The 27,613-nt window shown below is 35.8% G+C and overlaps 1 protein-coding gene across 7 annotated transcripts in view; it reads right to left on the bottom strand.

The window, feature by feature from the left end:
- Positions 1-27,613, bottom strand: part of GRIK2 (glutamate ionotropic receptor kainate type subunit 2) — a 778,198-nt gene that overhangs the window by 207,811 nt on the left and 542,774 nt on the right. For all 7 annotated transcript variants that reach the window (XM_073893710.1, XM_073893711.1, XM_073893709.1 and 4 more), the window contains one exon: positions 10,872-11,078. In XM_073893710.1, the coding sequence (XP_073749811.1) occupies positions 10,872-11,078 (207 nt within the window). The remainder of the gene's footprint in view (positions 1-10,871; positions 11,079-27,613) is intronic.

Genomic DNA, 27,613 nt, shown 5'->3' with positions numbered 1-27,613 from the left:
CTTACAAAATTGGAAATGAACTCTGAACAATTCCTTTCTCAGTACACCCCTTAGAGAAGTTCTTACATAGGTGTTCTAGGAGACAAGACAACAAAACTGGATCTTCATAACAACACTGATTTTTGTTAACATAAGACTGAAATTAACTTGAGTGTCCCTCAGTAGAAGACTAGTTAAATAAAAGCAGCATATTCCTATTATAGAGTACTACTGAGTGATTTACATAAAATGGGCCAGAAAAACACCAAACTTAAGATAGCGGTTACATGTGGAGGGATGAGGGAAATGTAATTCAATCTTTTGTGCTTGACTTAGAACATTACTAAATTGAGAAACTTTATGGTGACTAAGGGACCTCAACATGGTCTACCAATGTCTTATATTAAAAGAGAGAAACTTGAAACAAAGGAAGCAAACATGGTAATAGTTGTCACTTTTGGGTCATGGGGAATTATAAATAAATTTGCATGTTTATTTTTTAGTTATTTTTCCTAAAATTAAAAAAAAAGTAGTGATCATAATATTATTACTCTTCATTTAACTGAAAATACTAGAAAGCTTCCACTAGAGTGCAAAATTGAGACAACATATCATCAAAATTCAAAGCTACAGTGCAAGTCAATTCCCATTTATTTGAAACTGTTTTTTGATTTAGCCTTTCCATTTTTGTGATAATACCTGGAGCCTTTTTAAGTTCCCTGAAAAACAAATATTTGATTTCCTTCCTAGAATATAATAAAAGAGCAATCAGGAGGCAAAAGCAAAGTATAGCGAGGTCCTGTTAGGCTCATTTATGAATCATAAAAGGCTTGATAATGTTAAATACCAATTGCAATGCTAAGACAGCATGCTGGGAAGCATTCATGCAGCTGGAAATCCATAGCATCACAGGTCTTCTTCAAAATAATGTAAAATAAGAGTGAATAGATCCCAATAGACTTCCCACTTTGCCATAGTTGTTTTATAAACTGAAACTGAATTTCTTTCTCACTGTATTTTTTTAAGAAATCTGTCAAATGATCAAGCTTTTGTTTGTTTTTAAAATTTCAACAGCACTTTAAGCTATAAAAAGGAGCCTCATTAAAAAGAAAAAGCTTTTATTGACCAATACACTCTTACCAACCACAAATGGTTAATGATATCAAAATGCAAGTCTCTTTAAGCACAGAAAAGTTGGAACCTTTGGAAGATAAGTTGGCCCCTCTAAAAGATCTAAGTTTCAAATGCATTTAAAAGAAAATGTACACTTCTAATAGACTAATACTTTAATCTACACAATTCTTTTTTTTTAAGATTTTTATTCATTCATTTGAGAGAGAGAGAGAGAGAGAATGAAGTGGGGAGAGGGAGAGAGACAGAGAAACTCAAGCAGACTCCCTACTGAGTGCAGACACCTACGCAGGGCTCAATCTCACAACCCTGAGATCAGGACCTCAAATGGAAACCAAGAGGTGGTCGTTCAACCAACTGCTCCACCCAGGCGCCTCTAATCTATACAATTCTAATGAGGTAAAAGGACCATGAATATAGTTTTAAGAACCTCTCATTTTTTAGTTGTAATTATAAAAAATAGATAGCATCCAAATTCCCAAATTTGCCCAGGTAAGAAGTAACTGTGGACTTGCTGATATAATATTCCCTCACACAACTTATCAGCATTGACACTAGGTCAGAAAAGGCCCAGAAGACCACTGGTTTAAGAGTGTGCTAAAATTTGCCTCCAGCTGGGGCATATTCTGCTGGAAAGATGAAAAAGCAAAGAATTTCAAATAACAAGGAGTGTCTGTGATCTCTGGTTTGTTTTTAACCTGCACATACAGAGACTTTGCATACCACTGTATGGATGTTTACAAGTATAAATTTTCCTAAAGTTTTCGACTGCCAAGGCAAACATCACCAGAGATTTGAAAGTAATTTAACTGCCCTTGTCTCCTTTAAGTAGTCCCATAATTAATATGTGCTGCTAGCTTATTGCAGCTTAGGTGTTTTCCCTCATGCTTATGAAAACTCTAGTTGGCTTTATGAATAACATACAACAGTAGTCTCATGAGCCCATAAATGAGTTATTAGCCATAAAGAATACACAACCCAAAGCTACAAGTAAAATTTTTGCCTCACTTAATACAATGGTTGCATTAGCAAGTTTGTGTTCTCACCTCTACTAAGTTAGGCTCTGATAGAGTCTGCAGTAAGTTAGACATAAGTTGGAGGCAAGGGAAGTGATAAATAGGTTACACATTAGAAACCTGAGGGCACAATATCCCCACTTTGTGGCTTTCAACATCCTGGTCTAGTGGCTTCCAATACCCTGGGGTTGACAGACCAAGAGCCACAAGTGCAGAACAAGTGTTCTGCTCTTCAACCTCTGCCCCCACCCCCGGGGTAACCTATAGCTTCATTATAATATCTTTACATTGCGGTTTCAACCCCTTCCCCCCAGGGAGGGAAGATGGCCATGACAATTTGGGCAAGAACTTTCTAGGGCAAAAACTACCTCTCCAGACCAAGAGGTAGGATGAGTCTCTTAGATGATTGGAAATAACCTGAGTCAGAGACACTCCCAGCTACAACCCCTAACCAATGCAAACATAAAAGGAAAAGATACTCCTAAACCCCTCCCCGCCCCTGCACTTGCCACCTCCAGACCTGCCCACTCTCCCATCTTGAGCTTATACTGTCCTTAATAAACTGCTTTGGGCTTGCTACCTTCCTTATTGGCTGTATTTATTTGAGCACGGGTCCTCAGGTAGATCTTTTGTGGGGAATCCAAGAAACTGAGACCTCCATTCACACAACATAGACTGCCACCTGGAATAGCTCAATAGCTAACTTTGGTTTAAGACTGAAACCTTTATAATGTATTTCATAAAATTTATATAAAAAGTTCTGATGCTTTAATTTCAAAAGGAAAGGTGGTCACTGTGTATTTCTTTACTTGGTACTTGAATGGAAATTTTCACTGGGGCCTTGGAAGGCAACATAAAAATAAAAGCATTTGGAAAATATGTAGCATTTTCTCTAAGGAGAGTGGTGCTTGAGTTTAACATTTGTTGTGGAACACTGTTGAACATTTATGCCATTCTTTCAGTAAATATTCTTTAATGCTGAACACTTTCTGCAACTGTATTATTTGTGTCTCCCAATTATTTTCAGTATATTGGAAGCAAATGAATACTCCTAAGTATACAGCACAATACAGAGGACCACAGATGCAGTGAACTGATAAGGTAAAATAGTGTCCCGATTTAGATTTTAATTAGTCTGATGACTCGCAAAAAATATCGACTTTTATAGCTGCCCAACTAACTTCAAATAGAATGGCCCATGGCACAAATTAGCATAAAAACTCAATAGATAGCCTGATGGAAAGACCTAAAAAAGCAGGTCACCAAATAAAGGGAAAACTGACTAAGTTACTCCTCTACTTCCTCTGTAGTAGGACATACGCTATCAACATTTCTTTTTTGAAATTCACCAAATGACTTGTTTCTGAGTGATTTTTATTTAAAAAATGTATTTAAGAAGTGCTGGGTTGAGATTTTAAAAGATTTAAGCAAGGATAATGTAGCTCTTCACTTTCAGTTTTAATAGAATTCAAATTTGACACATTACCAAACCATAAAATAAATACAAGGAGGTCCAAATATGTTTTGATTTTACCTATAATGATTTACTTTGATTTAAAAAATATATATAATAGTAATTTTTTTTAATTGGGTGTCTCTGTTTTGCTGGTATCCTAAATACCATCCCTCCCCACTATCATTTATCTTCCCCATTGCTAATCTTGCACTAAATTTGACTCTCTATTAATTCTTCCCTATATTTAATTCTAATATAAAACCACCAAACATAGATCATTTAGGTAGAAAAGTAATGAGATATTTGAATACCAAAGTTCCAATTAATAAAGAATTTTACTATTAAAACTTAATGTCGATATTACTGACTCTGATTCAAAATTAATACCAATAGCAACCCTAATCCCTACATTTTTCACACTGTAAGAGTGTCTACATGTTTTACTTTTTAGTCCTCAACAAGAATCCTCATTAACAATATACTAGAAAGAATAAGTAAGAAGACACCAATTTTATACTTAATGTATCTGTATTGCTTATCTACTATCTGTCAGGCAGAGCATTAGGGAATTTATATATATCTTCCTAATTATTAATATGATATTATCTATTTTATTTTTGAGAACAATAAGGATCAAAGAGCTTAAGGCAATGTGCCCAAGGCATAAAACTACATAGCAAAGAATTAGGATTTGAACCCACATCTGCCTTAACAGGGACGTACTAGTATGCCATGTTGTGCAGGCTTACTGTGGACATGATAGAAGACCAAGGTGCTTTCGGGGGGAAGGCTTGTCACTTTTTAAGGACTAACTGCCTCAGGGAGCCACATTCTCCTAATATCTTTCTTGTATCTTCATATTATATCACCAAGAAATCATCTCTCATTAGATCATAATAAATTTGAGAGATTATACCAAGCCCTGTACATTGAGGGTCTTCTCAAAAAGGAGATATGGAAAAGAAGGTGGTTAAGACCGGCTTTACTAAAATAACAAAGACTTGCAACTGTACAGGCAAATACAAATTAAACACAGGAGGCTCAATTCTCCCTGTTGAAAATAAAGGAATATATCCCCTCCCCTTTTCTTAGAACTTTTATTTTAGAAAACTTGTAAGTCCTTTCTCTCTTTGAGATATATATAAATCTTTAAAAAGTTAATTAAACCTCTTCCCAGCTTTATGACCCATGAATGCCTTTCCCAAGGATCTGGGAAGTATCTTTTTGAAATGTAATCACCATGGAAGCTAACACCCTATTTCCAAATTTTTGTGGGAGAGGAGGAGCCTAACTTTGGTGGGTGGGATCCTAAAGCCCACCTTTCTCATAAAGACCTGAGAAGTTTATTTTTCTATTGGATAAAATCAATTAGCTAACACAGATGGTCACCTCAGTTTCCAAATGAATTTAGGAGGAACTATATGTGATAAATGGTGCTTTCAAGCCTTCTTACTTGAGGACTTCATATTGTTTAACTTGAGAACATGTATGCAATGGGTTGTGCCTTCCTGGCTATAAAAAAGAGTAAGATTTCTTTGTTTTTCCAATCTCTTAGTGAATTGCCTGTGCTGTGCATCTCATTCTGGTTTAATGCTTATTCATTAATAAAATTATTTTATTTTTCATCTACCTTTATGGAAAGGTTTTCTGGGTTGGAAAGAGATTTTATTTTTAATTGTATTTCCTCATCACAACACTTGTGTAAATATAGCTTCTTGATGGTTATTTCCCTTAAAATTAACCTAGTATAGCCTGAAAAAAAAATTAGAAAATGGACTAGCACATAGTTCATATAAGAGAAATATTAGTTACCTGTGCACCCAAATTCATATAAAAATAAATAGCATAATTTAGATAGGGCTGACTCTATCCCATAGTTTCAGGTACGGACACATGACCCAGATCTGGCTATTCCAACTACCACCTCCCCAATTTTAGCCTTTTGGATTAGTTCAGAGAATGAGCATCTTGTCCAAGCTGATCCAACTGATACCCCTCCCACCCTAACCCAAACCCCTCCATGGATTTTGCTGAAACTTTGGCAAAAGAAGACCTCTATCTCTTTCAAAAGGAGAGATTTAAGAACGAGGTAAGCCCAAAGTAGAGTTTCTTTAGTTCAGCATGACTGATATTGGGGCCAAATAATTTTTTGTGTGTGTGAGGGGCTATCTTGCACATTGTTTAGAGGTTAGCACCCCCCAGCTTCTACCCTTAGATGGCAGTAGCAGCATCTCCCTCACATCCTTAAGATAATAAAAAATGCCTTTCGACATTGCCAAATGTCTCTTGGGGAAAAAAACAAAAACAAAAACCTCCCCAAGGTTGATAACCATTGGCCTAGAGCCACCATAGTTCACCTTTGTCACCATATGAAAGATAGTACTTAAGAATAAAACATACAGAGAGGAGAGTAAAGCCAAGAGATAACAAGGCAGCAAAAGAAAGGTCAGTCATTAATGACATACTGTAAGACCCTGGAGTCAACTACACTTGAAGTGAGAACCACCATTAGTATTATGGGACTTTTAAAAAAGTATATTTGTGTAAGCTATTTTTAGACATGTTTCTAACACCTGCACCTGAAATTGTCCTGATTGATTGTATAACTACCATACAACTTACATACAAATAAGTATGACAGATATTATTAAGCTGGTAATTAAAGTGTGAGAGATGTTATGCAAGAAGGGTAGTGTAAAAACTCATTGCAGGTGGGCTTTCTGGGGTGGGATGGGAAAGCATCACTGGGGAAGTGGTTCCAAAGTTAAATAGAAATGATTCAGATGAAGTGATTTAGGTGGAGGCTGAGGAGAGTGATGCACAGAGAACTAGGCTGGAAGCAAAAGAGAACAAGACTTAAAAAAGTCCACATGGGTTTGGATGGAGAGGGCAGAATAGATGAAAATATAGAAAGGTGTGCCAATTAGAGTCTCAATAGAAAACAAATAGCACACTCAAATGATAATAACTGAGCAGGATTTATTTACAAAGGAACTAGTTAATTACACAAGTCTGGGTAGTGGGTAGGACATTGATTCTCAAATTTCAGAGAATATCAGAATCACCACTGAATCTTGTTAAAAGAAAGACTACCAGTCTCCACCTCAGAGTTTTAGATCTAGTAGTTCTAGCAGAATCACCACTGAATCTTGTTAAAAGAAAGACTACCAGTCTCCACCTCAGAGTTTTAGATCTAGTAGTTCTAGGGTAGGGCCTGAAAATTTGCATTTCTAGCAAGTCTGAAACTGATACTGATTCTGCAGGTCTGTGGAACACACTTCAAAGACCACTGGTGTCAGGAAATTTTAAGGGATAGTGCAGGATCCCAAGGCTAACAGCAGCTAAACTGTAACTACTCCTAAGATCTGAAGAAACAAAACTATGTAGGGTATAAACTGGAACTGAAAACAGGAGAGAGATTTGTGCAGAGCAGGCATCATAACGAGAAACTGAAGTTCTTTGTAAGGGCACAGCCAGCTCAAGGCAACGTCTCAGGGAGTGAGGAGGGAAATAAATATTCTGACCTCACTCTCTTCCCTCCCTTGGATCTCTTGCTGGAAGCACTGTTGATTTACTACATGTAAGACAACCTCCCAATATAGAAAGTATGGTGGAGAAGATCTGAGACTAGATCTGAAGGGTAAAAAGAAGATTTCCATAACAGATAAACAATGACCAAATACGGAAGGGTTTTTATAAATATATAGTTGGTCCTATATCCTTAGAACAATGGAAACTACTGAAAGATTTTATTCAAGAGAAGCGCATGATCAGATTTTCCTTCTGAAACAGGAAACTCTGATCATGCCCTTTTCTTGCATAAAATCTTTCAGTAATACACATGCATACACACCCACACACATAGATAATGGATTAGAAAGAAAAGGACCTCATATTGGGATTTTATTCCAGATGACAGTGGAGATGGAGATAAGTAGGCACGTTTTGAAATTATTTAAGGAGCACACTCAACAGGACACGGTGGAGTGAGAAATAATTTAAAAATGACGATAAAAAAATGACTACTAAATTTTGGCTTGGCAAACCTACTGAATCATTGCTCCATATACTGATATAGGAAACCCTTCAAAAAGGAAAGGATCAAGAAAGAGAAATAATAAATTCAGTCTGGAATATGCTACCTTTGAGATGCTTATGAAACATTTAAGCAAAACATATAACAGAGGTGGGTTGATATATGGGTCTAAAGCTCAGGGCTAAAGATACAGAATAGTAAAATTTCAGTAGGAGAAATGTAATCAAACTATGAGACAAGGTAAGCTTATCCAAGGAAAGCAATGAGAGGAAGAAGTTTAGGGTATTTATCTGGTTATCAGTAGGAGTTACTATTTTGTGTTGAAATTAACATATTCATAAATATGCAAACCAGGTTGAGGTTGTACAAAGAAAAATATACTGACTGTAATCATCATTCTATTTTAATATGACTCGTGCTAAATATTAAAAACCAAGGCTAGATCAACAATATGAGACATGAGGAGGACACCAAGAAAGGGGATACTAGTAAGGGAAAAATGGAAGGTGAAATGACAGATTTGGCACCAAGAAGAATAGAATGATTCAGTAACTCGAAGCCCTCATCAGTGGTCTCAACTCAATACCACGGTAATTTTCTTGAGAAACCAATATTAACTGATAATATCCCCCTTACTATTCCCTTATTTGGTGTTCTATCATCTTTTATGCCATAGATCTAAATCATTATTTCCTAACCTTCATTTTCTACTTTTAATTTCCTTGAAGAAATATAGATAGGAAGTCAAAAAGGAACAAGTTCTAGAAAACTAAAACCTTCAATCCATTCTGAATCTCAAAAAGCTTAATTAAAAGAGCATTAATTGAACACCTATGACAAATATATACATAAAGGCACTGGGGTTCTAAAACTCCTGTGCTCTGACTAAAATAAAAGCTTCATATAAGCTACTTATACAAAGGTCTGATAGTGGATATCCATTGTATTGATCTGTGCAGCATCCACTCTACTTTCTTCAGGTATAAAAATCCTAATTTTCCTTTAAAAAACCATAGTTCCTTAAATCTAAATCTACATGGTTTTAAAAAGAGGTTGACCCCACCTCCTAGTTTCTTGAATGAATATATATGCTCCCACGCTATCCAGTGAGAATAGCACTTCCTTCTGAATGGGATAATTGGTTCAGGATTTAGTTTATGACCTATCTCAGGCCAATGAAAACAAATTTGGGGTCTCTTGATGAACACCATCCGGGTGTTTTACTTCTACCTGGATGTTTGATCTAGAACTGTTGGTGGCAATTGTTCTTGCCACCTGTTGGGAGGCACATGTCCAAGAGTAAAACAACTAAAAGGAAGCAAAGACTAAATTGAGGCAAAATATCAGAAAAACTAAATATTGATACTCTAAATCCAGCCACACTACCTCTGGACTTTTCAAATAAGCAAACCAACAAATTAACATTTTTGCTTAAACCAGCTTGAATTAAGATTTTTGATGGTTACTGCTATATTAATAGAAATGAATGTAAAGCTTAAGGTTTTATATTTGATTCCAAATCATATACATTGTTATCATAATTAATGGATTTTACAAAGTTAAAATATAAATGGACAGTTTAAGCAGAATTTTTTAAAAATAATTGATCAAGTCTAGAACTTTAGGACCTTACTGAGTAAATTCCAAATCATTAAAAGAAGTATGTTGAAGATCTAAAGAAAAATAAATTTTAAAAATGATTGTTTGTGGGTGCCTGGTGGCTCAGTCGTTAAGCATCTGCCTTCGGCTCAGGTCATGGTCCCAGGGTCCTGGGGTCAAGTCCTGGATCGGGCTCCCTGCTCCGCAGAGAGCCTGCTTCTCCCTCTCCCGCTCCCCCTGCTTGTGTTCCCTCTCTTGCTGTCTCTCTCTGTCAAATAAATAAATGGATAAATAAAATCTTAAAAAAAAATGATTGTTTGTGTTGTTATTCTGCTTCTAACCAAAGCCTAACATCTCCTTCTTAATTGAGAGATGATATATAGATAGATAAACAGATAGATAGATAGATAGATAGATACATACATACATACATACATACATACAGATTCAGATCTCTCTTATTCCCATATTCTCGATAATGAACTTCATAATTAATAGCAACGAAGTATTTCAAAATGTGGCAAAAACTGCCTATATTTGCTACTTCCATTAGTAAGAACTTTCAATTAGGATACAGTTCACATTGTATTTTTTTAAAAATTTTTATCTATTTATTTGAGAGAGAGAGAGAGCATGAGCCAGGGGTGGGGGTGAGATGGAGAAGCAGGCTTCCAGACAAGCAGGGAGCCTGATGTGGGACTCGATCCCAGGATTCCAGGATCATGACCTGAGCCAAAGGCAGACGCTTAACCAACTGAGCCACCCAGATGCCCTAGTTCACACTAAATTTTAAAGGAAAATATACTTTGTTATTTTGTAGAATATTTAGCAAGAATTTCACGCCTTAATATTATGCAAAATGTCAAAAGAAACTTAAATATTACAAACACAAAACCAAATGCAATGCTATTATTTTTTTTACATAAGAGCATATTTCAAAGGGATGAGTTAATTGACACTACTGACTGAGAAATTATGAAATAATGCTTTCATTATAAATGAAAATTATCAGTTATAAAATTATAAGTTATGAAATAATGCCAAAGAAGCAATGTCTGGCTTATTCAACTAACTAACTGAACAAATAAAATGTCTATCCTCCTGCTCAATATGCTTAGTACACTTGCTTTATTTTGATACAGTATCATATTCTATCCTTATAGATTTCTTTCATCTCTACTCTAAAGATAAGAACTATCCTATCCTCTAAAGATAAGAAATATCAAAAATAAAAAATAAAGATAAGAAGCATCCTATCCTAGTCTAGGAAATTTTTATCATAAAATTTAGAGTTTGCATCATTATTTTTTCTGTTGATTATGAACTTAGCATTATAAAAGTGAAAAAGAAATAAATTGTTGGGCATCCACATTGTAATTTGCAAATTAGGACTAAATATTTTAAGATATTAAATCACTAAATACTAGTTAATTTAAAACAGACAACTGTCTCCAATAGAACCACACATCCCTCTTAGATTCTTTATATTTAAGGGCAAAAATAATATATATTTTCAATAGAATTATTTAATGAAATACATACTTGAAATATATTATTGCTTTTGTCATTAACCCCTGACCATCAAAAAATTCTTAAAAAGTAACCCTTTAAAAGTCTACCAGAGGTAATGATAATAATGAGAAAAGAGACTTACATGATCAATCAGTTCACGGACCATTCCATTCCACTGTCCATTGGCATCATCCTGAGCTCCGTATTTCCCATCCTCCACAAGTCTAATTTCATATGTAAAGCCAAGGATTGTAGATAACTCTCTGAGGAGGTCAATGCAATAGCCCTCAAATCGATCATTCCCATAGAGAGGCTTGTCAGATTTCTTAAACAGGACATAGGGTTCTTCCTGGAAACAGTAAACATGAAGGTAGGAGGTATTAGTTAATCATGAAACTATGACAATTACAGCTTGCCTTAGAAGACAGAATATTTCACATTAATTTAGAACAATTTTATTTTTCCTAATTGTAATTAATATAGGGCGAAATCCTAAGAAGGCAGACTACTTTGGGAATATTTGTGCTTCAAAAGAGAATATTTAACTATAATAATTTCACCATGACTATATAATAAAAATATGTTTTTATCTTATACCATATGTAAGAAATAATATATAATGTGATATGTGCTATAAAATACGTAATACATAAGATCCAATTTGACATGATTACAATATCCCAATTTGAATCATATCACTTATTCAATAACTGCTGTGCTATTTCAGTGGGATGTATTGATGAAAGAAAGAAAAAAACTCACTACCTAATTGCCTACTATGCAGTAAAAACTGGAGTAGGGACTTTTATATATTACCACATTTCATCCTAACAAATATAAAAATTGTAACTACTATATTTATAGAAAAAAATGGTAACTTACTTTGGAATATAGAAAAAGAAACAACATTTATCAAGTGTTTATGCATTCATCCAACAACATTTTATGGAGCACCTACTATGAGCCAGCCCTCCTCTATATAAAAGAGAAATTTCTGAGTCATAAAGTTCATGATGTAGATGAAGAAATCAATAATAAATGTCTAAAGAAATAGAACACATAACTTCTAATGCTGATAAATGGCATGAAAGCATAAAATAGGGCAATAGGATACAGAACAACCTTAAGGTACTTGGCAAGATAAGAGAGGACAAGACAAAATTGAGTAATATGTCTGGAAGTCTTTACGGAGGAGATGAGAGATGAGGTAGAACCTAAAAGATGAGAAAGAGTTTAGCCATATGAAAATCTGAAAGAAGAGCATTTCAGGTCAAGGACACAGCAAGTAAAAGCCCTGAGGCCAATATGACACTGGAGTGTTCCAGAAAGAGGACTCCTGCCATCAGTGTGACTGCAGTCACATCCAGGAAGTGAGGGAAAACAGCTGAATAAGGTCCAAATGAAGAGAGAGTGAGGAGCCAAATCCTGTAAGGCTCTGCACAACAGGCCCTGTTTAAAATTCATATGTTTAAGTACAAAGAGAATCCATGCGTTAGCATATTTTTGTGGGGCAGGTGGAACATGGTATCCTGTGAATAAACCAGAGTGCAATTGGCTCTAATACTTACTATCTGACCATGGGTAAAGCCTCTGGAATTTGCTCTCTTAGAGAAAGATAGTGCAGAGTGGAAAAATTTAGAGGAGGTTGCTATGCCAGTCTGTCTAGAAAGGTGATTACCCTCTTCCCAACCCCTGGAGAACAATCATCCCAGGAGGGTCATCACACCTAAGGGCATTTTGGATATGATAGTAATGTGTCCTCTTGACTATACTCACCTCAGAAACAAGACTAATTCCATTTTTCTTCCCACCCTGTTGACCTGGCTTATCCCTCTACTGTTTCATACACACTCTAGCCTTACCAGCTGCTGTTCTTCTGATGTTCCCACACACTGTCACTAAATGCTAAAGACTTACTCTTGCTCAGAGACCAGCACACTGTTCCACATTTTCAACTAAATTTTGGAATGCCCTTTCATCTTTCTGCTTTATTGGACCATATCCCGATAACAGTGCTTCTCCTTCAGTCCTCTTTCATGGAGATTATCTTTAGTGTCACCCTCCCATCGCTCAGGCACAAAGGCACATTTGGTGTCTTCCTTGCCCCTCATTGCTACCCCCAGATCATTTCTTCCCTCCTTCATGCTTTTGTTCCTCTAAGGCTCATGCCATTTTACAATACCACACTCTCTCTTTACAGTTGCTGTTATCCAGTGAAATCTGAATCAGAAGATGTACTAAGTGCGAAGGGAAGCCTTTACTTTTCAAATGTTTACCTACTGGATGACAATTTTGCTTTCTTTCCCAACTCTTATCATTATTCTCTATGTATTCAAAATCCACCTACATGAGGCATCCATCAGTCCTTTTACCTCCTCATTGTTAAATCCTTTCCCTTACTAGGATTTAGCCTCCCTCTCCCATGACCACAGCTACACTCTGCAATTGTCAGAAAATGATCCATCTCTATATTAAGATTTCTAAAATCTCATTCATCTAGCTCATTGTTCAGTCACACCCATGCCTACAATTCTTTGGTCCTATAAAGACCTCTAACCCAGTGACCCCCTACACTTTCCCACTATCTGCCAATCCCCGTCTACCTCACTTCTGACCTCCAAACCTTGTCTGGCCTAGGTCTCATGGTCCATTAGCATAATTTCTATGCTATACACATCTTCAAGTCTCTCACCACTTTTGTGCTAGGGTACTTGGCCTTACAAAAAACATGCCTTACATGACATTTTTTTTTCACCATGCCTACTCCCAAAGAGCTGAACAATGCTAATTGTTTACACTTACAATTAATACCCTCAAACGTTTTATGGTAGTATCTATTTCCAACTCTATGAGATGGACATTTTATCCATTTTTCTTTGACCTCACAACTTCCTGCTCTAATACTTAGTTGATTACCTCAGAAAGAAAACAAAAGCAATCACACGTCATGCCTTTACATGCCCACGGCAAACCCCACCAAACTCATCTACCTGTATTCATTTTCTCTCTTCCTTTGTCTACTGCTATAGAGGAACTAGAACTCTGCTTATTGGGCCAGTCCTAAAAATTATGTTCCAATTCTTGTATTAGGCAGGGTTCCAACACAGGATGCCACTTTGAGCAGAATAGTGATTTCAGCTGAGAAACACAACCAGTCTAACCCAACTACAGAATGTTTCCGTGGGAGATAGAAACCATGACCTCATTTGTCTCCCTCCCTTTGATCTCTTGCTGGGGTTTCCCACTGGTCAAAGCAAATCAAACACCAGGGGATACATGAATCTATTGATATAATCCACACAAATCAGACACCTGGGACAGACAAGAGAACAAAGAAAAGTGTAGGATGGATCTGGGGACAAAAAGGAGGATACATAGTATATTCGCACCACCTTTCACTTGCTCCAACTCCTGATGAGCTGAGTTATCTTGTATCTCCTTCATAACCAATCTGTCCCTTTACAGAGAATCATTTTCAAAGTATATATACTTGTTCCAATAACTTTCACTTAGTCCCACGACCGCCTTCTGCCACAGCCTAATTTTTCTGTTTCTCTTTATAGACAACTATCCAGAAAGATTTGTCTACACATGCTACCTTAATGTTCCAGTTATCTGTCCATCCACTGGAGTGACTTCTAGACTCATTCCGCTTAACTGATCTTGACACAGCACTAACAACTTCCAGTTTGCTGAATCCAAGAGATGTGGCTCTCTTCTCTTTTTACTCAGCTTCTCAGCTGCATTTGCAAAATGAACTATCACCCCCCACCCACAACACACACACACACACACATACTTTTTAACACTCCCCTCTCTAGCTTGTGCTACATATTCTTCCTTGGCTTTCCCCCTACCACAGTGGGAACTCCTCTCAGGATCTTTCACTACTGTTTTTTTTTTTTTTTTAACCTTATTCTAAATGTTGATCCTCAGCACTTGATTATAGCCTCTCTCACCCCCTTTTTTTAAATTTGTCCCTAAATGATCTTACCCACACACATTAAATTCAATAACATCTTAAACTGATGACTCCAAAATTTATATACCTGACCCAGACCTCTCGTAGTGAGCCTCAGGAACACATATCCAACAGCACTTGTCAGTACCACTTAATGTCTCACAGACATCTCACATTTAATGTGGCCCAAATGGAATTCATCTTTTACTTAAAACTTGTATACCTTTTTCTGCTTTCAAAAAATGACACCATCATCTACCCAGTTACTCAAGCCAGTTACTGAGGCATCATCCTTGCTTCCCTTTCTTCTAGTTCATTCACTAAAGAGCAACAAAATGATCTTAAAGTATGTATTTAATTATATCCCCACCACTACTTCAAACCAACTAATAGATGACCAATGTATTTAGAATAATATTCGACTTCCTTGCCATGACCCCTGAAATCTATGTTTTACCACTTGTTTCACATTGGCAAATGGCTCCAGCACTCATGAAATTGATCAAGTCTAAAGCCAGGAAATCACTCTACCTCTCCATCCTATCCTTTGGAAATCCTGCAAGTTATTCTGTCAATACATATCCCAAATCTATCAAGCTCCTTCCATCTTCCCTGCTTCCATCATGGTTCATGTAACCTTTATTTCCCCTATGGATTCCTATAGTAGTAGCCTCTTACCTCTACTTTCCATTTCCATGTTCCCATAGTCAATTCTCCATAGAAAGTCTTGGCAATCTTTTTAAAAATTAAATATGATTTTATCATGCATCTGCTTAAAATCCAACAGTGGCTTTTTATTAAAACTAAAAAAAAAAAAAAAAAAAAGGCAGAACTGCTTACCCTGATGGTCACAGGCCTGCACACTTTCCTCTCTGACCCTAGCTTTTCATTCCTCTCTCATTATGTCCCAGATATACTGGTTTTCCTTCTGCTCCTCAAACTTGCCAAACTCATTCCTGACTTAGGGTCTTTGTCTTGCCTTCCTTGCCCACCCCTTTCTGACTAGAAAGATCTTCCTAGGATCTTCACATGGCTGTTTCATTCTTGTCATTCAGGTCTCTGCTCAAATGTCGATTCTTCAGCACTAGATATAAATTGTGTGGTGTGTGTGTGTGTGTGTGTGTATACATACATACATACAAACATACATACATATATATACATATATGTATTTCCTTCTAAGTTACTTCTTTGTTTGTAAATGTTTTGTTTTCCTCATAGCATTTATTTTAATATGAAGTTTTATTATTTATCTGTTTATTTATTATTATTTAAATTATCTTTTTGGGGGATGTGTGTTCCTTTCTCCCCCTTTTAGAATACAAATCATGAGTGTAAGGACATTAGAGATCACATTCATTAATATATCTCAGTGCCTATAAAAATGACTGGCAACCACGCTTATAAAATGCACTGAATGAATAAAATATTCATCATGATGAAGGTTTATATTCTACCTTTCCTTCTTTGACTTCATCTTTTCCTTAAATTCTAAATATTCTGTTTTCTTTCAGTTTCTCAAATACAAAGCAATTTTCTGCCTCAGAGCCTTTTAACATATTGTACTATGAGTCTATAATGTTCTTCAAATGGTGAGCTCCTTTCCTTCCTTTAAAGTTCAAATTAAATGTGAAATCTTTCCTGAACTTATAAGTTATTTTATTTGTTGGTTTACTTGCTTTTTGTTTGTCTCACTTGTTTGGAATATAACATCCATATTGATTAATTTTAGTATCTCCCATACTTAATACTGCCTGACACATAGTAAATGTTAAGTAAATATTAGTGGAATAAATGATTGCTAAATTAGTGAATTCTCTGACTCAATTTTATCATTTCTAAGTGGATTTAACAATGCTTTTAAAATTGTTTTGAGAATTAAATAAAAGGAACCTAGGAAATACCAGCTTCTTAATATTATTTTAGCTTCCCAATAATTTTCAATGGACTTTTAATTTTTTTTATTTTAATTTTTTCTTAATTTTCATTTTTTTAAAGAGGGAGGGAGAGGGGCACAGGGAGAGAGAGAGAGGGAGAAAATCCCAAGAAAGCTCTACGCCCAGTACAGAGCCCAACACGAGGTTCAATCCCACAACCCAAGACCCTGAACTGAGCTGAAATCAAGAGTCAGACGCTTAACCAAATGAACCATCCAGGTGCCTCAACAGACTATTTTTTAGAACAGTTTTAGATTCGGGCGCCTGGGTGGCTCAGTTGGTTAAGCAACTGCCTTCAGCTCAGGTCATGATCCTGGAGTCCCGGGATCGAGTCCCGCATCGGGCTTCCTGCTCGGCAGGGAGTCTGCTTCTCCCTCTGACCCTCTCCCCTCTCATGCTCTCTATCTCATTCTCTCTCTCAAATAAATAAATAAAATCTTAAAAAAAAAAAAGAGCAGTTTTAGATTCACAGCAAATTTGAGTGGAAAAGAATTCCCATACACTCCCTGACTCCACACATACCTAGCCTCTCCCACTATCAACATTCCCCCCCAAAGTGATACATTTGTTATTTTTGATAAATCTACATTGACACATCATTTTTAAAAGATTTATTTATTTATTTGACAGAGACACAGAGAGAGAATGTGTGAGCATAGGGAGGTGCTGAGGGAGAGGAAGAGAGAATCTCAAGCTGAGTCTCCACTACGTGTGGAGCTCAACATAGGGCTCACGACCCTGCGATCATGACCTGAGCCAAAATCCAGAGTCAGTTGCTTAAACAACTGAGTCAGCCAGGTGCCCCTATGTTGACACATCATTATCACTCAAAGTCTATAGCTTACATTAGGGTTCATTCTTGGTGGTGTACTTTCTATGGGTTTTGACAGATATATAATGATACATTATAGTCCACCACTGAGGTATCATATAGAACATTTTCAAAGCCCTAAAAATCCTCTGTGCTCTGTCTATTCATCCTTCCCTCCCCTCTAACATCTGATAACCACTGATCTTTTTATTGTCTCTGTAGTTTTCTCTTTCCCAGAATTCACATAATTGGATTCATACAGAATGTAGCCTTTTCATATTGACTTCTTTTACTTAGTAATTACATTTAAGTTTCCTCCATATCTTCTCATGTCTTGATACCTCATTTTGTTTTAGTGCTGAATGATAGTCCATTGTCTAGATGTACCACAGTTTATTTATCCATTCACCCATTCACCTACTAAAGTATATGGCTGTTTCCAAGTTTTGTCAATTATGATTAAAGGTATTATAAACATCCATGTACAGGTTTTTGTATAGATATAAATTTGGTAAAACTCATTTGGAAAAATACCAAATTCCATTGTTAGATCATATGATAAGAGAATGTTTAGTTTTGTAAGAAACCACCAAACTGTCTTCCAAAGTGGCTATACCATTTTGCATTTCCATCAGCAATGGATGAGATTTCCTATTGCTCCACACCCTCACCAGCCTTTGGTGTTGTCAGTGTTCTGGATTTTGGCCATTCTAATTGGTATGCAGTGGTTTTTCATTGTTGCTTTAATTCAAAATTCCCCAAGGACATATGATGTCGAGCATCTTTTCATATGCTTGAATGGAGTTTTATTAGAACTATTTTACTACTTAAACTATTTTACTAGTTGGACTATTTTATTTACTAGCAGGACTATTTCACTAGCTTCTTTTATTCATTGTCATTTTTCAGAGAGGCTAGATAATTTTCACAGGTCACATAGCGAAGAAAAGATAAAGAAAAGCTAAGAAGAGGCAAAGCTAAGAACTCAGGTTTTCTAAATTCCAAAAGACATACTTTCCCATTATTTTATGTTGCTTTCTATACCAGAAGAACATCTGTAGAAAATCTATTTGTGCTGGATTTTTAAATGGAATTAGGTCAAGCACATAGGTATCAGAAATTAATTAATTAATTAACTGTAAATTCACAGCTAGATATTTGGGCTTACCATAGGTAAAGGACAGTAAGAATCCTAATTTTTAAGTAATATGTGATCACATATAAAATTTATTCTCTTGGGGTACAGAGAGTACTACCAATGTGACAGATATGGTTTTCTTCCACCCCTGCAGTTATTAACCCTTTTTCCTCTCTACTCTTAGTGGCATGCTAGCCTTTTAAGTTAGAAAACACATTTCCAAGGATGACAATTTAAATGCCCTTGTTAGCTTGGAAGAGGAAGAAATCTTGCAGTTAAGCAGCTTTCTTTGCTGGGGATTTACATTTCAGGAATATTCAGGTGTCTCTTGTTCTGGTTTCCCCACAGAAACTTTCTGAAAACTTTTGAATATGTTAACTATAATATTTATCTTATTGAGTAGTAAATACAGATATATATATATGATATATATATGTATGTATAGTTCAGAAGATATTTCTTGAGCAATTTATATGGCATGATAATTACTTAAATTTGCATCAAAAGCACCAAATATCATCAACAAGCACATAGTAGGCTTACAAATAAAATGACTACTATGCTGAACTGAGTGGAAATAGATTGCTCTGTTCAACTAGGGAAGCCAAGGGAACTTGAACTTGAAACAAAACATTATAAGACAGGTAAATTCCCCTATGAGGTCTGGGTATGGCAGTAACATATCCTCAGGTTCCTAATCCATGGGCAGAAGGTTAGAGATTTGAGAATAATATAACATATTCCTCTGCAGAAGAGGGGATGGCCTAAGAATCTGGGACTAGTGGAATGGGAATCAAAAGACGCATGTCGGTATAATACATTAATCCTATCGAATTGATTCTTTGATTTCCTTCGGTTTCTGGTTTATAAACAAATGGATGTGTTGCTGTTTTTTTTGTTACAAAAGGTGACCATTTGTCAGGCTCTATACACTAAGTAATAGAACTATCAAATATTTTCCAAGCACCTACTTTGTGCCAGACCCTGTTCTGGGTGTTTTCCTTGGATAAACTTATTTATTTCTCACTATAACCATGTGAAGTCCCTAATATTATTATTTCTATTTTACAGATGAAGAAACTGAGGGCATGAGTGCTTTTGCCCAAGGTCAATAGCCAGCATACAACCTAGGGAGTCAGACTATTGGGCTATTTACCTCCATACTATATTTTCCACATTAAATGGCTTCTAGTGATCATTATCAAACTCCATGTGAATGCATAATTGCACATAGCTCTTTGGATAACTTAATATATATCGTATGACTTTATTATTTTTTCAATCAACTGAGATTAGCCACTAGGTTAATGTAACACATGCAAAATGGTAATGCATTTACTAATTGAACAATGCAGTCAAAACAACATTGCCAAAAAGAAGTAAATATATAATCCAAAAAATTCATTTTCTACATCATAAATGATCTCCTTTCCAAGTAAGAACACATTTTTAACATAAAAGTGCTTCAAGAATTTGTGAAAGTAGCATATTTTAAACCCAACAGATTTAGGTAGTAATATATGAGTGTCTAAAAAATGCTTTTCCCTTTATTTGCACTATCAAGTCATCATTGTCTTTATTTAAAATTTTTCTTCCAAAATATTTATGGTATATTTTTTACACAAACTCACATGAACATTAGGAAAAATATGATGGAAGTTAGTGATTACTGAAGTATATTTGAGGCATGTGAGGGATTTTGTGCAAAAGGTACAAAAGCAGAGAAAAACATTTTTTAAAAATTATTAAGCTATTTAAATCTCATTAATTCAGCTTTTCCTAGTAACCATCCTACCTATTAACTTGAATCTCATCACCTATAAGCTAATAAGAAAACTTCTGTCATGGGCAAATAAATGTGTTGATCCCTGTGAGATTAAAGTCTATTTAGGTGTATATTTTAACAGCTTTTAATATCACTAGAAAAAAAAATGTGGGCTGAGTGCATCTTTCTAGTATTTATGGATCTCCACAGTGTCAAATATCATTCTTCCCATATTTAATTCTGATAAGTAAGACAGCATTTTCCAGTTGTGATTCCTATCTCCAGTAACACTGTGTCACAAGATAGTTTACGTCGAGTTATGACTCTCCTTCAGACTCTCTTTCTCTGTTTCACACAGCATGAGGATAAATAATAACCTCATGTAGGAAAAGAAAAATGGTACCAGAAGCAATTACTGTACCACATACTGAGTTCAATGAATAATATGATAAAACTCTCCTGGGCAACTTTACTGATTTCTCATATAGTCTTAAATCTCCACATCAGCATTTGCTAGAGGTAAAGGCACTTCATTCCATTGGCATCTGTAATAAGGATTTGTCAGCATTTCCACTATCAACCCCAGTTTTAAGGAACCAAATAACTCATGTATTTTTATCTGCATTAGACTGGGAGTTGGCAAAGAATATAACCAAAATGAAGTTCTAAATATGTAAAATATGTTTTAAGGTTGAGAGGAACAAAATGTTTTATTTAAATATAATAAAACTTTAGAATTTTTAAGTTCTAACTCACATATCCTTCAGCCCTTACCTAGAGCTAAATTATTTTTTCATATTTTAACCCCTGAACTATCACTGCCTTACTCATGATATTCAAAAGTTACGGTCATAAAAATGCAATTTAATTTTAGAGATGTATAAAATATATCCCTTGCCATTTCAAGGGTAAGGCTAACCTAATTAATTAATTTATTTATTTAAACATGTATTGAACTATTATGTACCATTTTAGGTATCACATATACAACAATGAAAAACAAAGCAATACAGAAAATTTTCTGCCCTTCTGGAACTCCCAATCTAGTAGTGAATTTGAGATTCTTATCTATTTTATAGCATTCTGTATTATTCACATGGCTACTTTTCTTCCTTAATTACCAGAGGGGAAATATTGCCATAGTGTACAATTTTGAGACATATTATTATGTCTTATTTTAGAGTAGGACCTGTGACATGGTGACCCTTAAATAATTTATTTGGGAAAACAGAAATGAATATTCAGTTAGCCTTAGTCTGGTTCTGAATTTACCCTTATGACAAGAAAACTTTTAAATGGCAACCAGCTAAAATTCCAGTTGCTATGGGAAACAATATTCTCAACTAAGAACAGTATCAATGCATTTAAAAGATATTTTTCATGGTTCTTAATTTTTCCTTAATGAAGATAGGGTTTGCTCTCTGTCTCTCTGTCTCTCTCACACACACACAAACACACACACATGCACACCTTTTTAAAAAAAAATAGCACTCTTATGGGTGAAATGAAAAAGGCACCATGGTTACAATAATAACATCAGATTAAAATGAAATTATGGAGATTAAGTTTAAAACTGAGCAGTTCATGTGTTCCTGACAATCACTTATCTCCCTCAGTCTTCTTAGTCTTGTATATATACTCTGTGTATCCAATCACTGCCTTCACACTAAAAGCATTAAATCATAAATACTACTATAATAGAGCAGCTTGGTTTTCAAGGAGATCAAGGTGGGTGCTATGAAGTTGATTGTAAGTGGAAGGCTAATGAATGGGCAGCATGAAGGGCAGGGGCAATGGTGCTCCTGACATTGGCTCCTGAGGAAGGTGAGTCGGCTCTGTAAAACTACAGAACCTACACATTAACATGAGGGAGAAAAATACAGACCTCAACATCTTGCCCTGGCATACTTAAGAGAATGCAAAGTGGAGAATTATACCTTTAAAAGGAAGATTAAGGATGAAAGGACATTACCATGGACAGAAATACTAAGATGGGTAGTTCTTCAACAAACAAGTCATCAACTCACTGTAACTATATGACCATGGCAATCTATTGCTCTAATTGGCAATACTTCTGGGTAGATTAAGAATACATAATGCTTGATGTGATCTAGGAACAAAAGAAACAAGCTTATGATAACAACTTACAACAACCACGGAGATGCTTTGTAAAGAGAAAAACTAGAATTTTGATCAGAGCTCTGGTGGCATATCAATTTACCCTGTTAGGACTATCCTCCACTCCCAGTTCGGTAGCAGCTTTGAAGATGGCAGCCTGCGTTCCTGGTACAGATCGTGGGTATCGGGGGATCAGTATGGGCCTAATTCTCAAAGAAGGTAATTCTGTGTTTTGACCTGTGTAATGGCTCCCCGAGGAGACTGGCTCAAGGGCTTGCCTTTGTTTCCCCTACATAGGAACCTCCTCAGGAGGAAGCCGCTTCCCAGGTGGTGTTTTCATAAACATTTAGAGGCAAATCTATCAGTTACTTCCTCCTGTGCAAGATACAGCAGAGACAAGAAACAGAGCAAAATGCCTGGACAGAAGACGCTGGGGAAAGAAATACAATTAGGGCTATAAAATGCTCCGCATATTCAAGGGATTCTAGAAGCCCATGCACAGGCCTATGGCAGGAAATATGCTCAGAAAAGACCTGGGAAGACCCTAAGCATCTACCTCTGGCTGGACTTCAGGCTCTGTACAAGCAGGAAAGGAGGGACAGGGCATAACTCTAAACTGCTTGCCTAAACAGTGAAAAGTAAAAACATTTATGAAAGAAGCTAAAGAAGAGGGGCGCCTGGGTGGCTCAGTTGGTTAAGCGATTGCCTTCGGCTCAGGTCATGATCCTGGAGTCCCAGGATCGAGTCCCATATCGGGCTCCCTGCTCAGTGGGGAGTCTGCTTCTCCCTCTGACCCTCTTCCCTCTTGTGCTCTGTCTCTCATTCTCTCTCCCTCAAATAAATAAATAAAATCTTTAAAAAAAAAAAGAAGCTAAAGAAGACACAAATAAATAGAAAGACATTCTGTGCTCATGGACTGGAAGAATTAATATTGTTAAAATGTTTATACTCCCCAAAGCAATCCATGGATTCAGTATAATCTCCATCAAAATTCCCATGACACTTCTCACAGAAGTAGAATACTTCTAAAATTTGTGTGGAACCACAAATCTTGAGAAAGAAGAACAAGTCCAGAAGTATCACACTCCCTGATTTAAAACAATACTACAAAACTATAGTGATTAAAACAGTATGACATTAGCATAAAACCCCACACGTAGGTCACTAGAACAGAACAGAATTCAAAAATAAACTCCTGCATATATGGTCTATTAATGGAGAAGAGAGGGCCCAACAGTATGACGGAAACGTTGCTAGGTTTAGTACTCTGCTGGTGTCCTTTTGAAATTCTTAACTTTTTAACAAGAGATCCTCATTTTCATTTTATACTGGGGGCAGAAATGATGGAGCCAGTCCCATATGCAGTCAGCAATGAGAACACTGAATTAGACAAAGAGTAGAGTAAATGAAAATATTTTAGAGAGAGAAAATTATTCATATGGATGCTGGAAAGAATGAACAGCTCTGCATGATTTAAGTGAAAAGAAAGTGTGGAACAACAACAACAAAAAGATAGGGGGTGATAATATCATGAGGATCTAAGTTAAGAAACAAACTTTATTCCTATAAAAGTCTGAGAAAACTATCTAGATGTAATCACTGTGGATCAGCAGTGCTTGAATTCATATCCTGCTTACAATGACATTCTCTTTCCTAAGATGATTTTTAAGCATTTGCCTAAAAATCAATTTTGGTGTTAAAAAAAAAAAAAGGAAATGAGGTTTAGAATTTCTGTCTCCAATATTCTCCCTTTAGGTATTTTCTCACTATTTAGATATTGGATAAATCTGAATGCATGCTTGAGAGAGCGAGAAAGCAAGCCAAAAGGAGGAGGACATGATTTGTCACATGATTGCAAAGTGGAGTCCATCATTAGGATTCTGTTTCTTGTAATTTAGTGCAACAATTTGAGTTTGAAGGCTCTTTGTCTTAGAAAGCACCCAACATTAACTATCCTCAAGCTCTACTTACATTTCTCCAAAAAGAGTGGAAATATGATGATTTAAAAAGGAATTAGAATACTAACTTGTGGGGCACCTGGGTGGCTCAGTCCGTTAAGCGTCTGCCTTCGGCTCAGGTCATGATCCCAAGGTCCTGAGATTGAGCCCTGCAGAGGGCTCCCTGCTCATCAGGGGAGTCTGCTTCTCCCTCTCCCCCTCCCTCTGCCCCTGCTCATGTTCTCTCGCTCACTCTCTCTCTCTCTCTCAAATAAATAAATAAAATCTTAAAAAAAAAATACTAACTGGCTTTCTACCTTCATGCCTCCCCAAAATTGAACAGATACTGGCAACTTCTTCAAGACTCCTGAACATGCCTGTAAAGCAGTCATAAGAGAAAGTCCTTGTGCAATGAGAATTATCCATCAATGGTCAGTGTAGTTAGCAGCATGTGTCTGCTGAAAATTCTTTTTTACATAATGGATGGTGAGCTTTCAGCTACTGCCCTTTTGTAATCAGTAAAATCAACAAATGTTTATTGAGTACCTATCATTAAAAGAATATACCTACTGTAAAACAGAGTTGCTTTTCCTAAGCACCTTTTAATCTAGTTGAAAATAGAGAACTTGCACAAAAAATGCAAACTAGTGATACAAGTTTTCATGTAAGTGCCTAAGAAATAAATTATATAGGTAAAAGGACCATTAGATGCGAGCAAAAGGAAAGTCAAGATGTCCCTAAGGAAGTTAGATAAATTATCCTAGAGAAAAGGCCACCCGAAAAATGGGTTGTAGAATGAGTACACATTAGATAAATGGGGAGAAGTAAGAGTTGTTCAGGCAAGAGAAATGAAGTGAGAAAAGTCGTAGAGAAGAATCTTAGTGGTGCATGGCCTGAAGAAGAAGAATGATGGTTCTTAAAAGGAAGATGTTATAAAGCCTTGGGGGAAAATAGTAAATGTGAGGACCATTCATTGCTTTTTAATTTTTAGATTACTTTGTACCCATTTAATATTATCATTTGCTGATAATTTTGTACCAGGAACTATGGTATATATTTTTCAAGTTATTATTTATAATACTTCAAGTTGCATATTATTACCCATATTATAAAGTTATGGTAATTTGCCCAAGGCAAATCATCTACTAAGTAGCAGACTCAAGATTCAAACCTAGATTTTCTGACTGCCATTTGTCCCTTCAACCTGCAGAAAAACGCTTTCTCAACTAGGTATTCAATTCAGATACCAAATATTAACTCATTTTAGAAATAGTCTGCTCCTCTGCTGTTCATTAGTAGGTTAAACAGTTCATGAATTTGCATATGTAAGTAAGTTTCATCATATTTATCAATAGACTTCAAAGTTAATATGGTCTAACTTAATGTTGTCCACAGTATATTCTTCTGGGAAATTAACCCACAAGTTTTGTTTTCAACAAAACATTCTTCAATTAAAAATATTTGGAAATTTATGTATTTTCATTCCTTTAAGATACCCACAATACATATGAACTTACTAAAGACTCAGTGATAAAGAAACCCAATGAATTTACCTTAACTCAATATTTTCCCAAAAACTATTTAACCACACAATAGTTGTAGTGTGTCCCTCATCACATACCTATCAGAACAGTGGAGCATACTATGAAATTCTGATGTAACCAAATGATGAATATTGCTACAGGGCATAGAAAGTGCTCACTGTATTATGGAAGGAGTATTTTGTCTGTAATGTCAGAGAGCACCATATTTGCCAAAAATTGCAAACTTAGAAGTTCAAAAGGCAAGATATAAATTTGATTTTCTTAAAGAACGCAAAGCTGTGACATATTATAAGCAAATATTTTATGGTCAGTGATTCTAGTCACATTTGAATGAAGTATAAAATATTCTGCATATAATAGGAAATGTCCAAACAGCAATGTGGCAAAGACATTTTTCTATTAGTTCTCAGATGAAGTGGTAAAAAACATTTTGTTTGTTTGTCCAATATTGGTTTATTCAAACAAGATGGTGAAAACAAATTCATGAGTTTATTTTTTTAACTAATTACTATATAGAACCAAAGCTAAGAGAGCTCAGAACATACAATTTATAGGACTCAATACTCATTCTTGTTTAGGCATCTAATTAATGACATAAATTAATGGCATAAATGTCTTATGAGGAATGCAGTTAATGAAATACATTAACTGATGAATGGATAAAGACCTGGGGACTCATCTGTTATTCTGGATTTCTAGGGGAAATCACTTTAGTGATGCTAGTAAAGCAAAACTCGTATACATTTTCTACCAGGAGAAGAGGTCTGTATCTTCCTTTTTGAGTCATTGTGGTGGGGTTAGGATATAGTCTGTCATAAGAAGTACCAGTTAAATCTCAAATAAAGGGAAGCAATTAGGAATCAATGTCAAGTAATCAAGTTGTCATTGAAAATGCAAAGATCAGAACCTGATAATCAGATATTGATCAGAAAGTAAAATTAGGTTGGGGATACCTGATATAATTTAGGTCTTATGGGTCTTGAAAGTCTCATGATTGTCCCCTTATCAATATGAATAAAGCACTCTTGAGCCTGACTCAAAAGACAGTGTATTTTTTTTCTATCCCAGACTCTTCATCTTCCTGGGAAGCTCTGAATGTATAGCTGTTTAGCCAGAAAGAATACAGCAAGTTTTAGGAGATAATCCATAGAAATATCAGAAAAGAAAAGAAATGTGCAGTGGTGTAGATTCACTGATAATTCACATGTACTCTCTAAGTGAACAATATCACCTATATTCATGATGGCAACCATATCTATTTTGGTAACTCCAAATCTCATCTCCAGTCCAGATTGTTCTCTTCAGCTATGGAACTATATATCTAACTGCCAACCAGATAAATACACCATAGGACATTTAAATGTAATATGTTCATCTTTTATTATCCCAACTCTGCTTTTTTATGTCGATTATGTTTCCAGCAATGTTTATCAGGGAAATAAAAGTCTTCCTAACCTCTGATCTCTTTTTAAACTTCAATTTGTAAACTGTTCCTATATAGCCCCCATTCTCCACCCCATATATCTTTTGAATCTGATGTCCTTCCCTTCCACCCCTTCAGATATTGCCATAGTTCAGACCTTAACAGCTCTCACTCTTGTAATATTCTCTTGGTTGTTCTCACCAAATCCTATCTCATAAACTACAATTCTATCTCCAATTCTAAGAGAGAT

This window comes from Callorhinus ursinus, unplaced genomic scaffold (assembly GCF_003265705.2).
Source record: "Callorhinus ursinus isolate GAN/ISIS: 27379988/994484 unplaced genomic scaffold, GSC_fseal_2.0 scaffold6, whole genome shotgun sequence".
NCBI classification, from domain to species: Eukaryota; Metazoa; Chordata; class Mammalia; order Carnivora; family Otariidae; genus Callorhinus; species Callorhinus ursinus.
The sequence above is the reverse complement of the archived record's forward strand: the minus strand, read 5'-3'. Positions and strand labels throughout refer to the sequence as shown.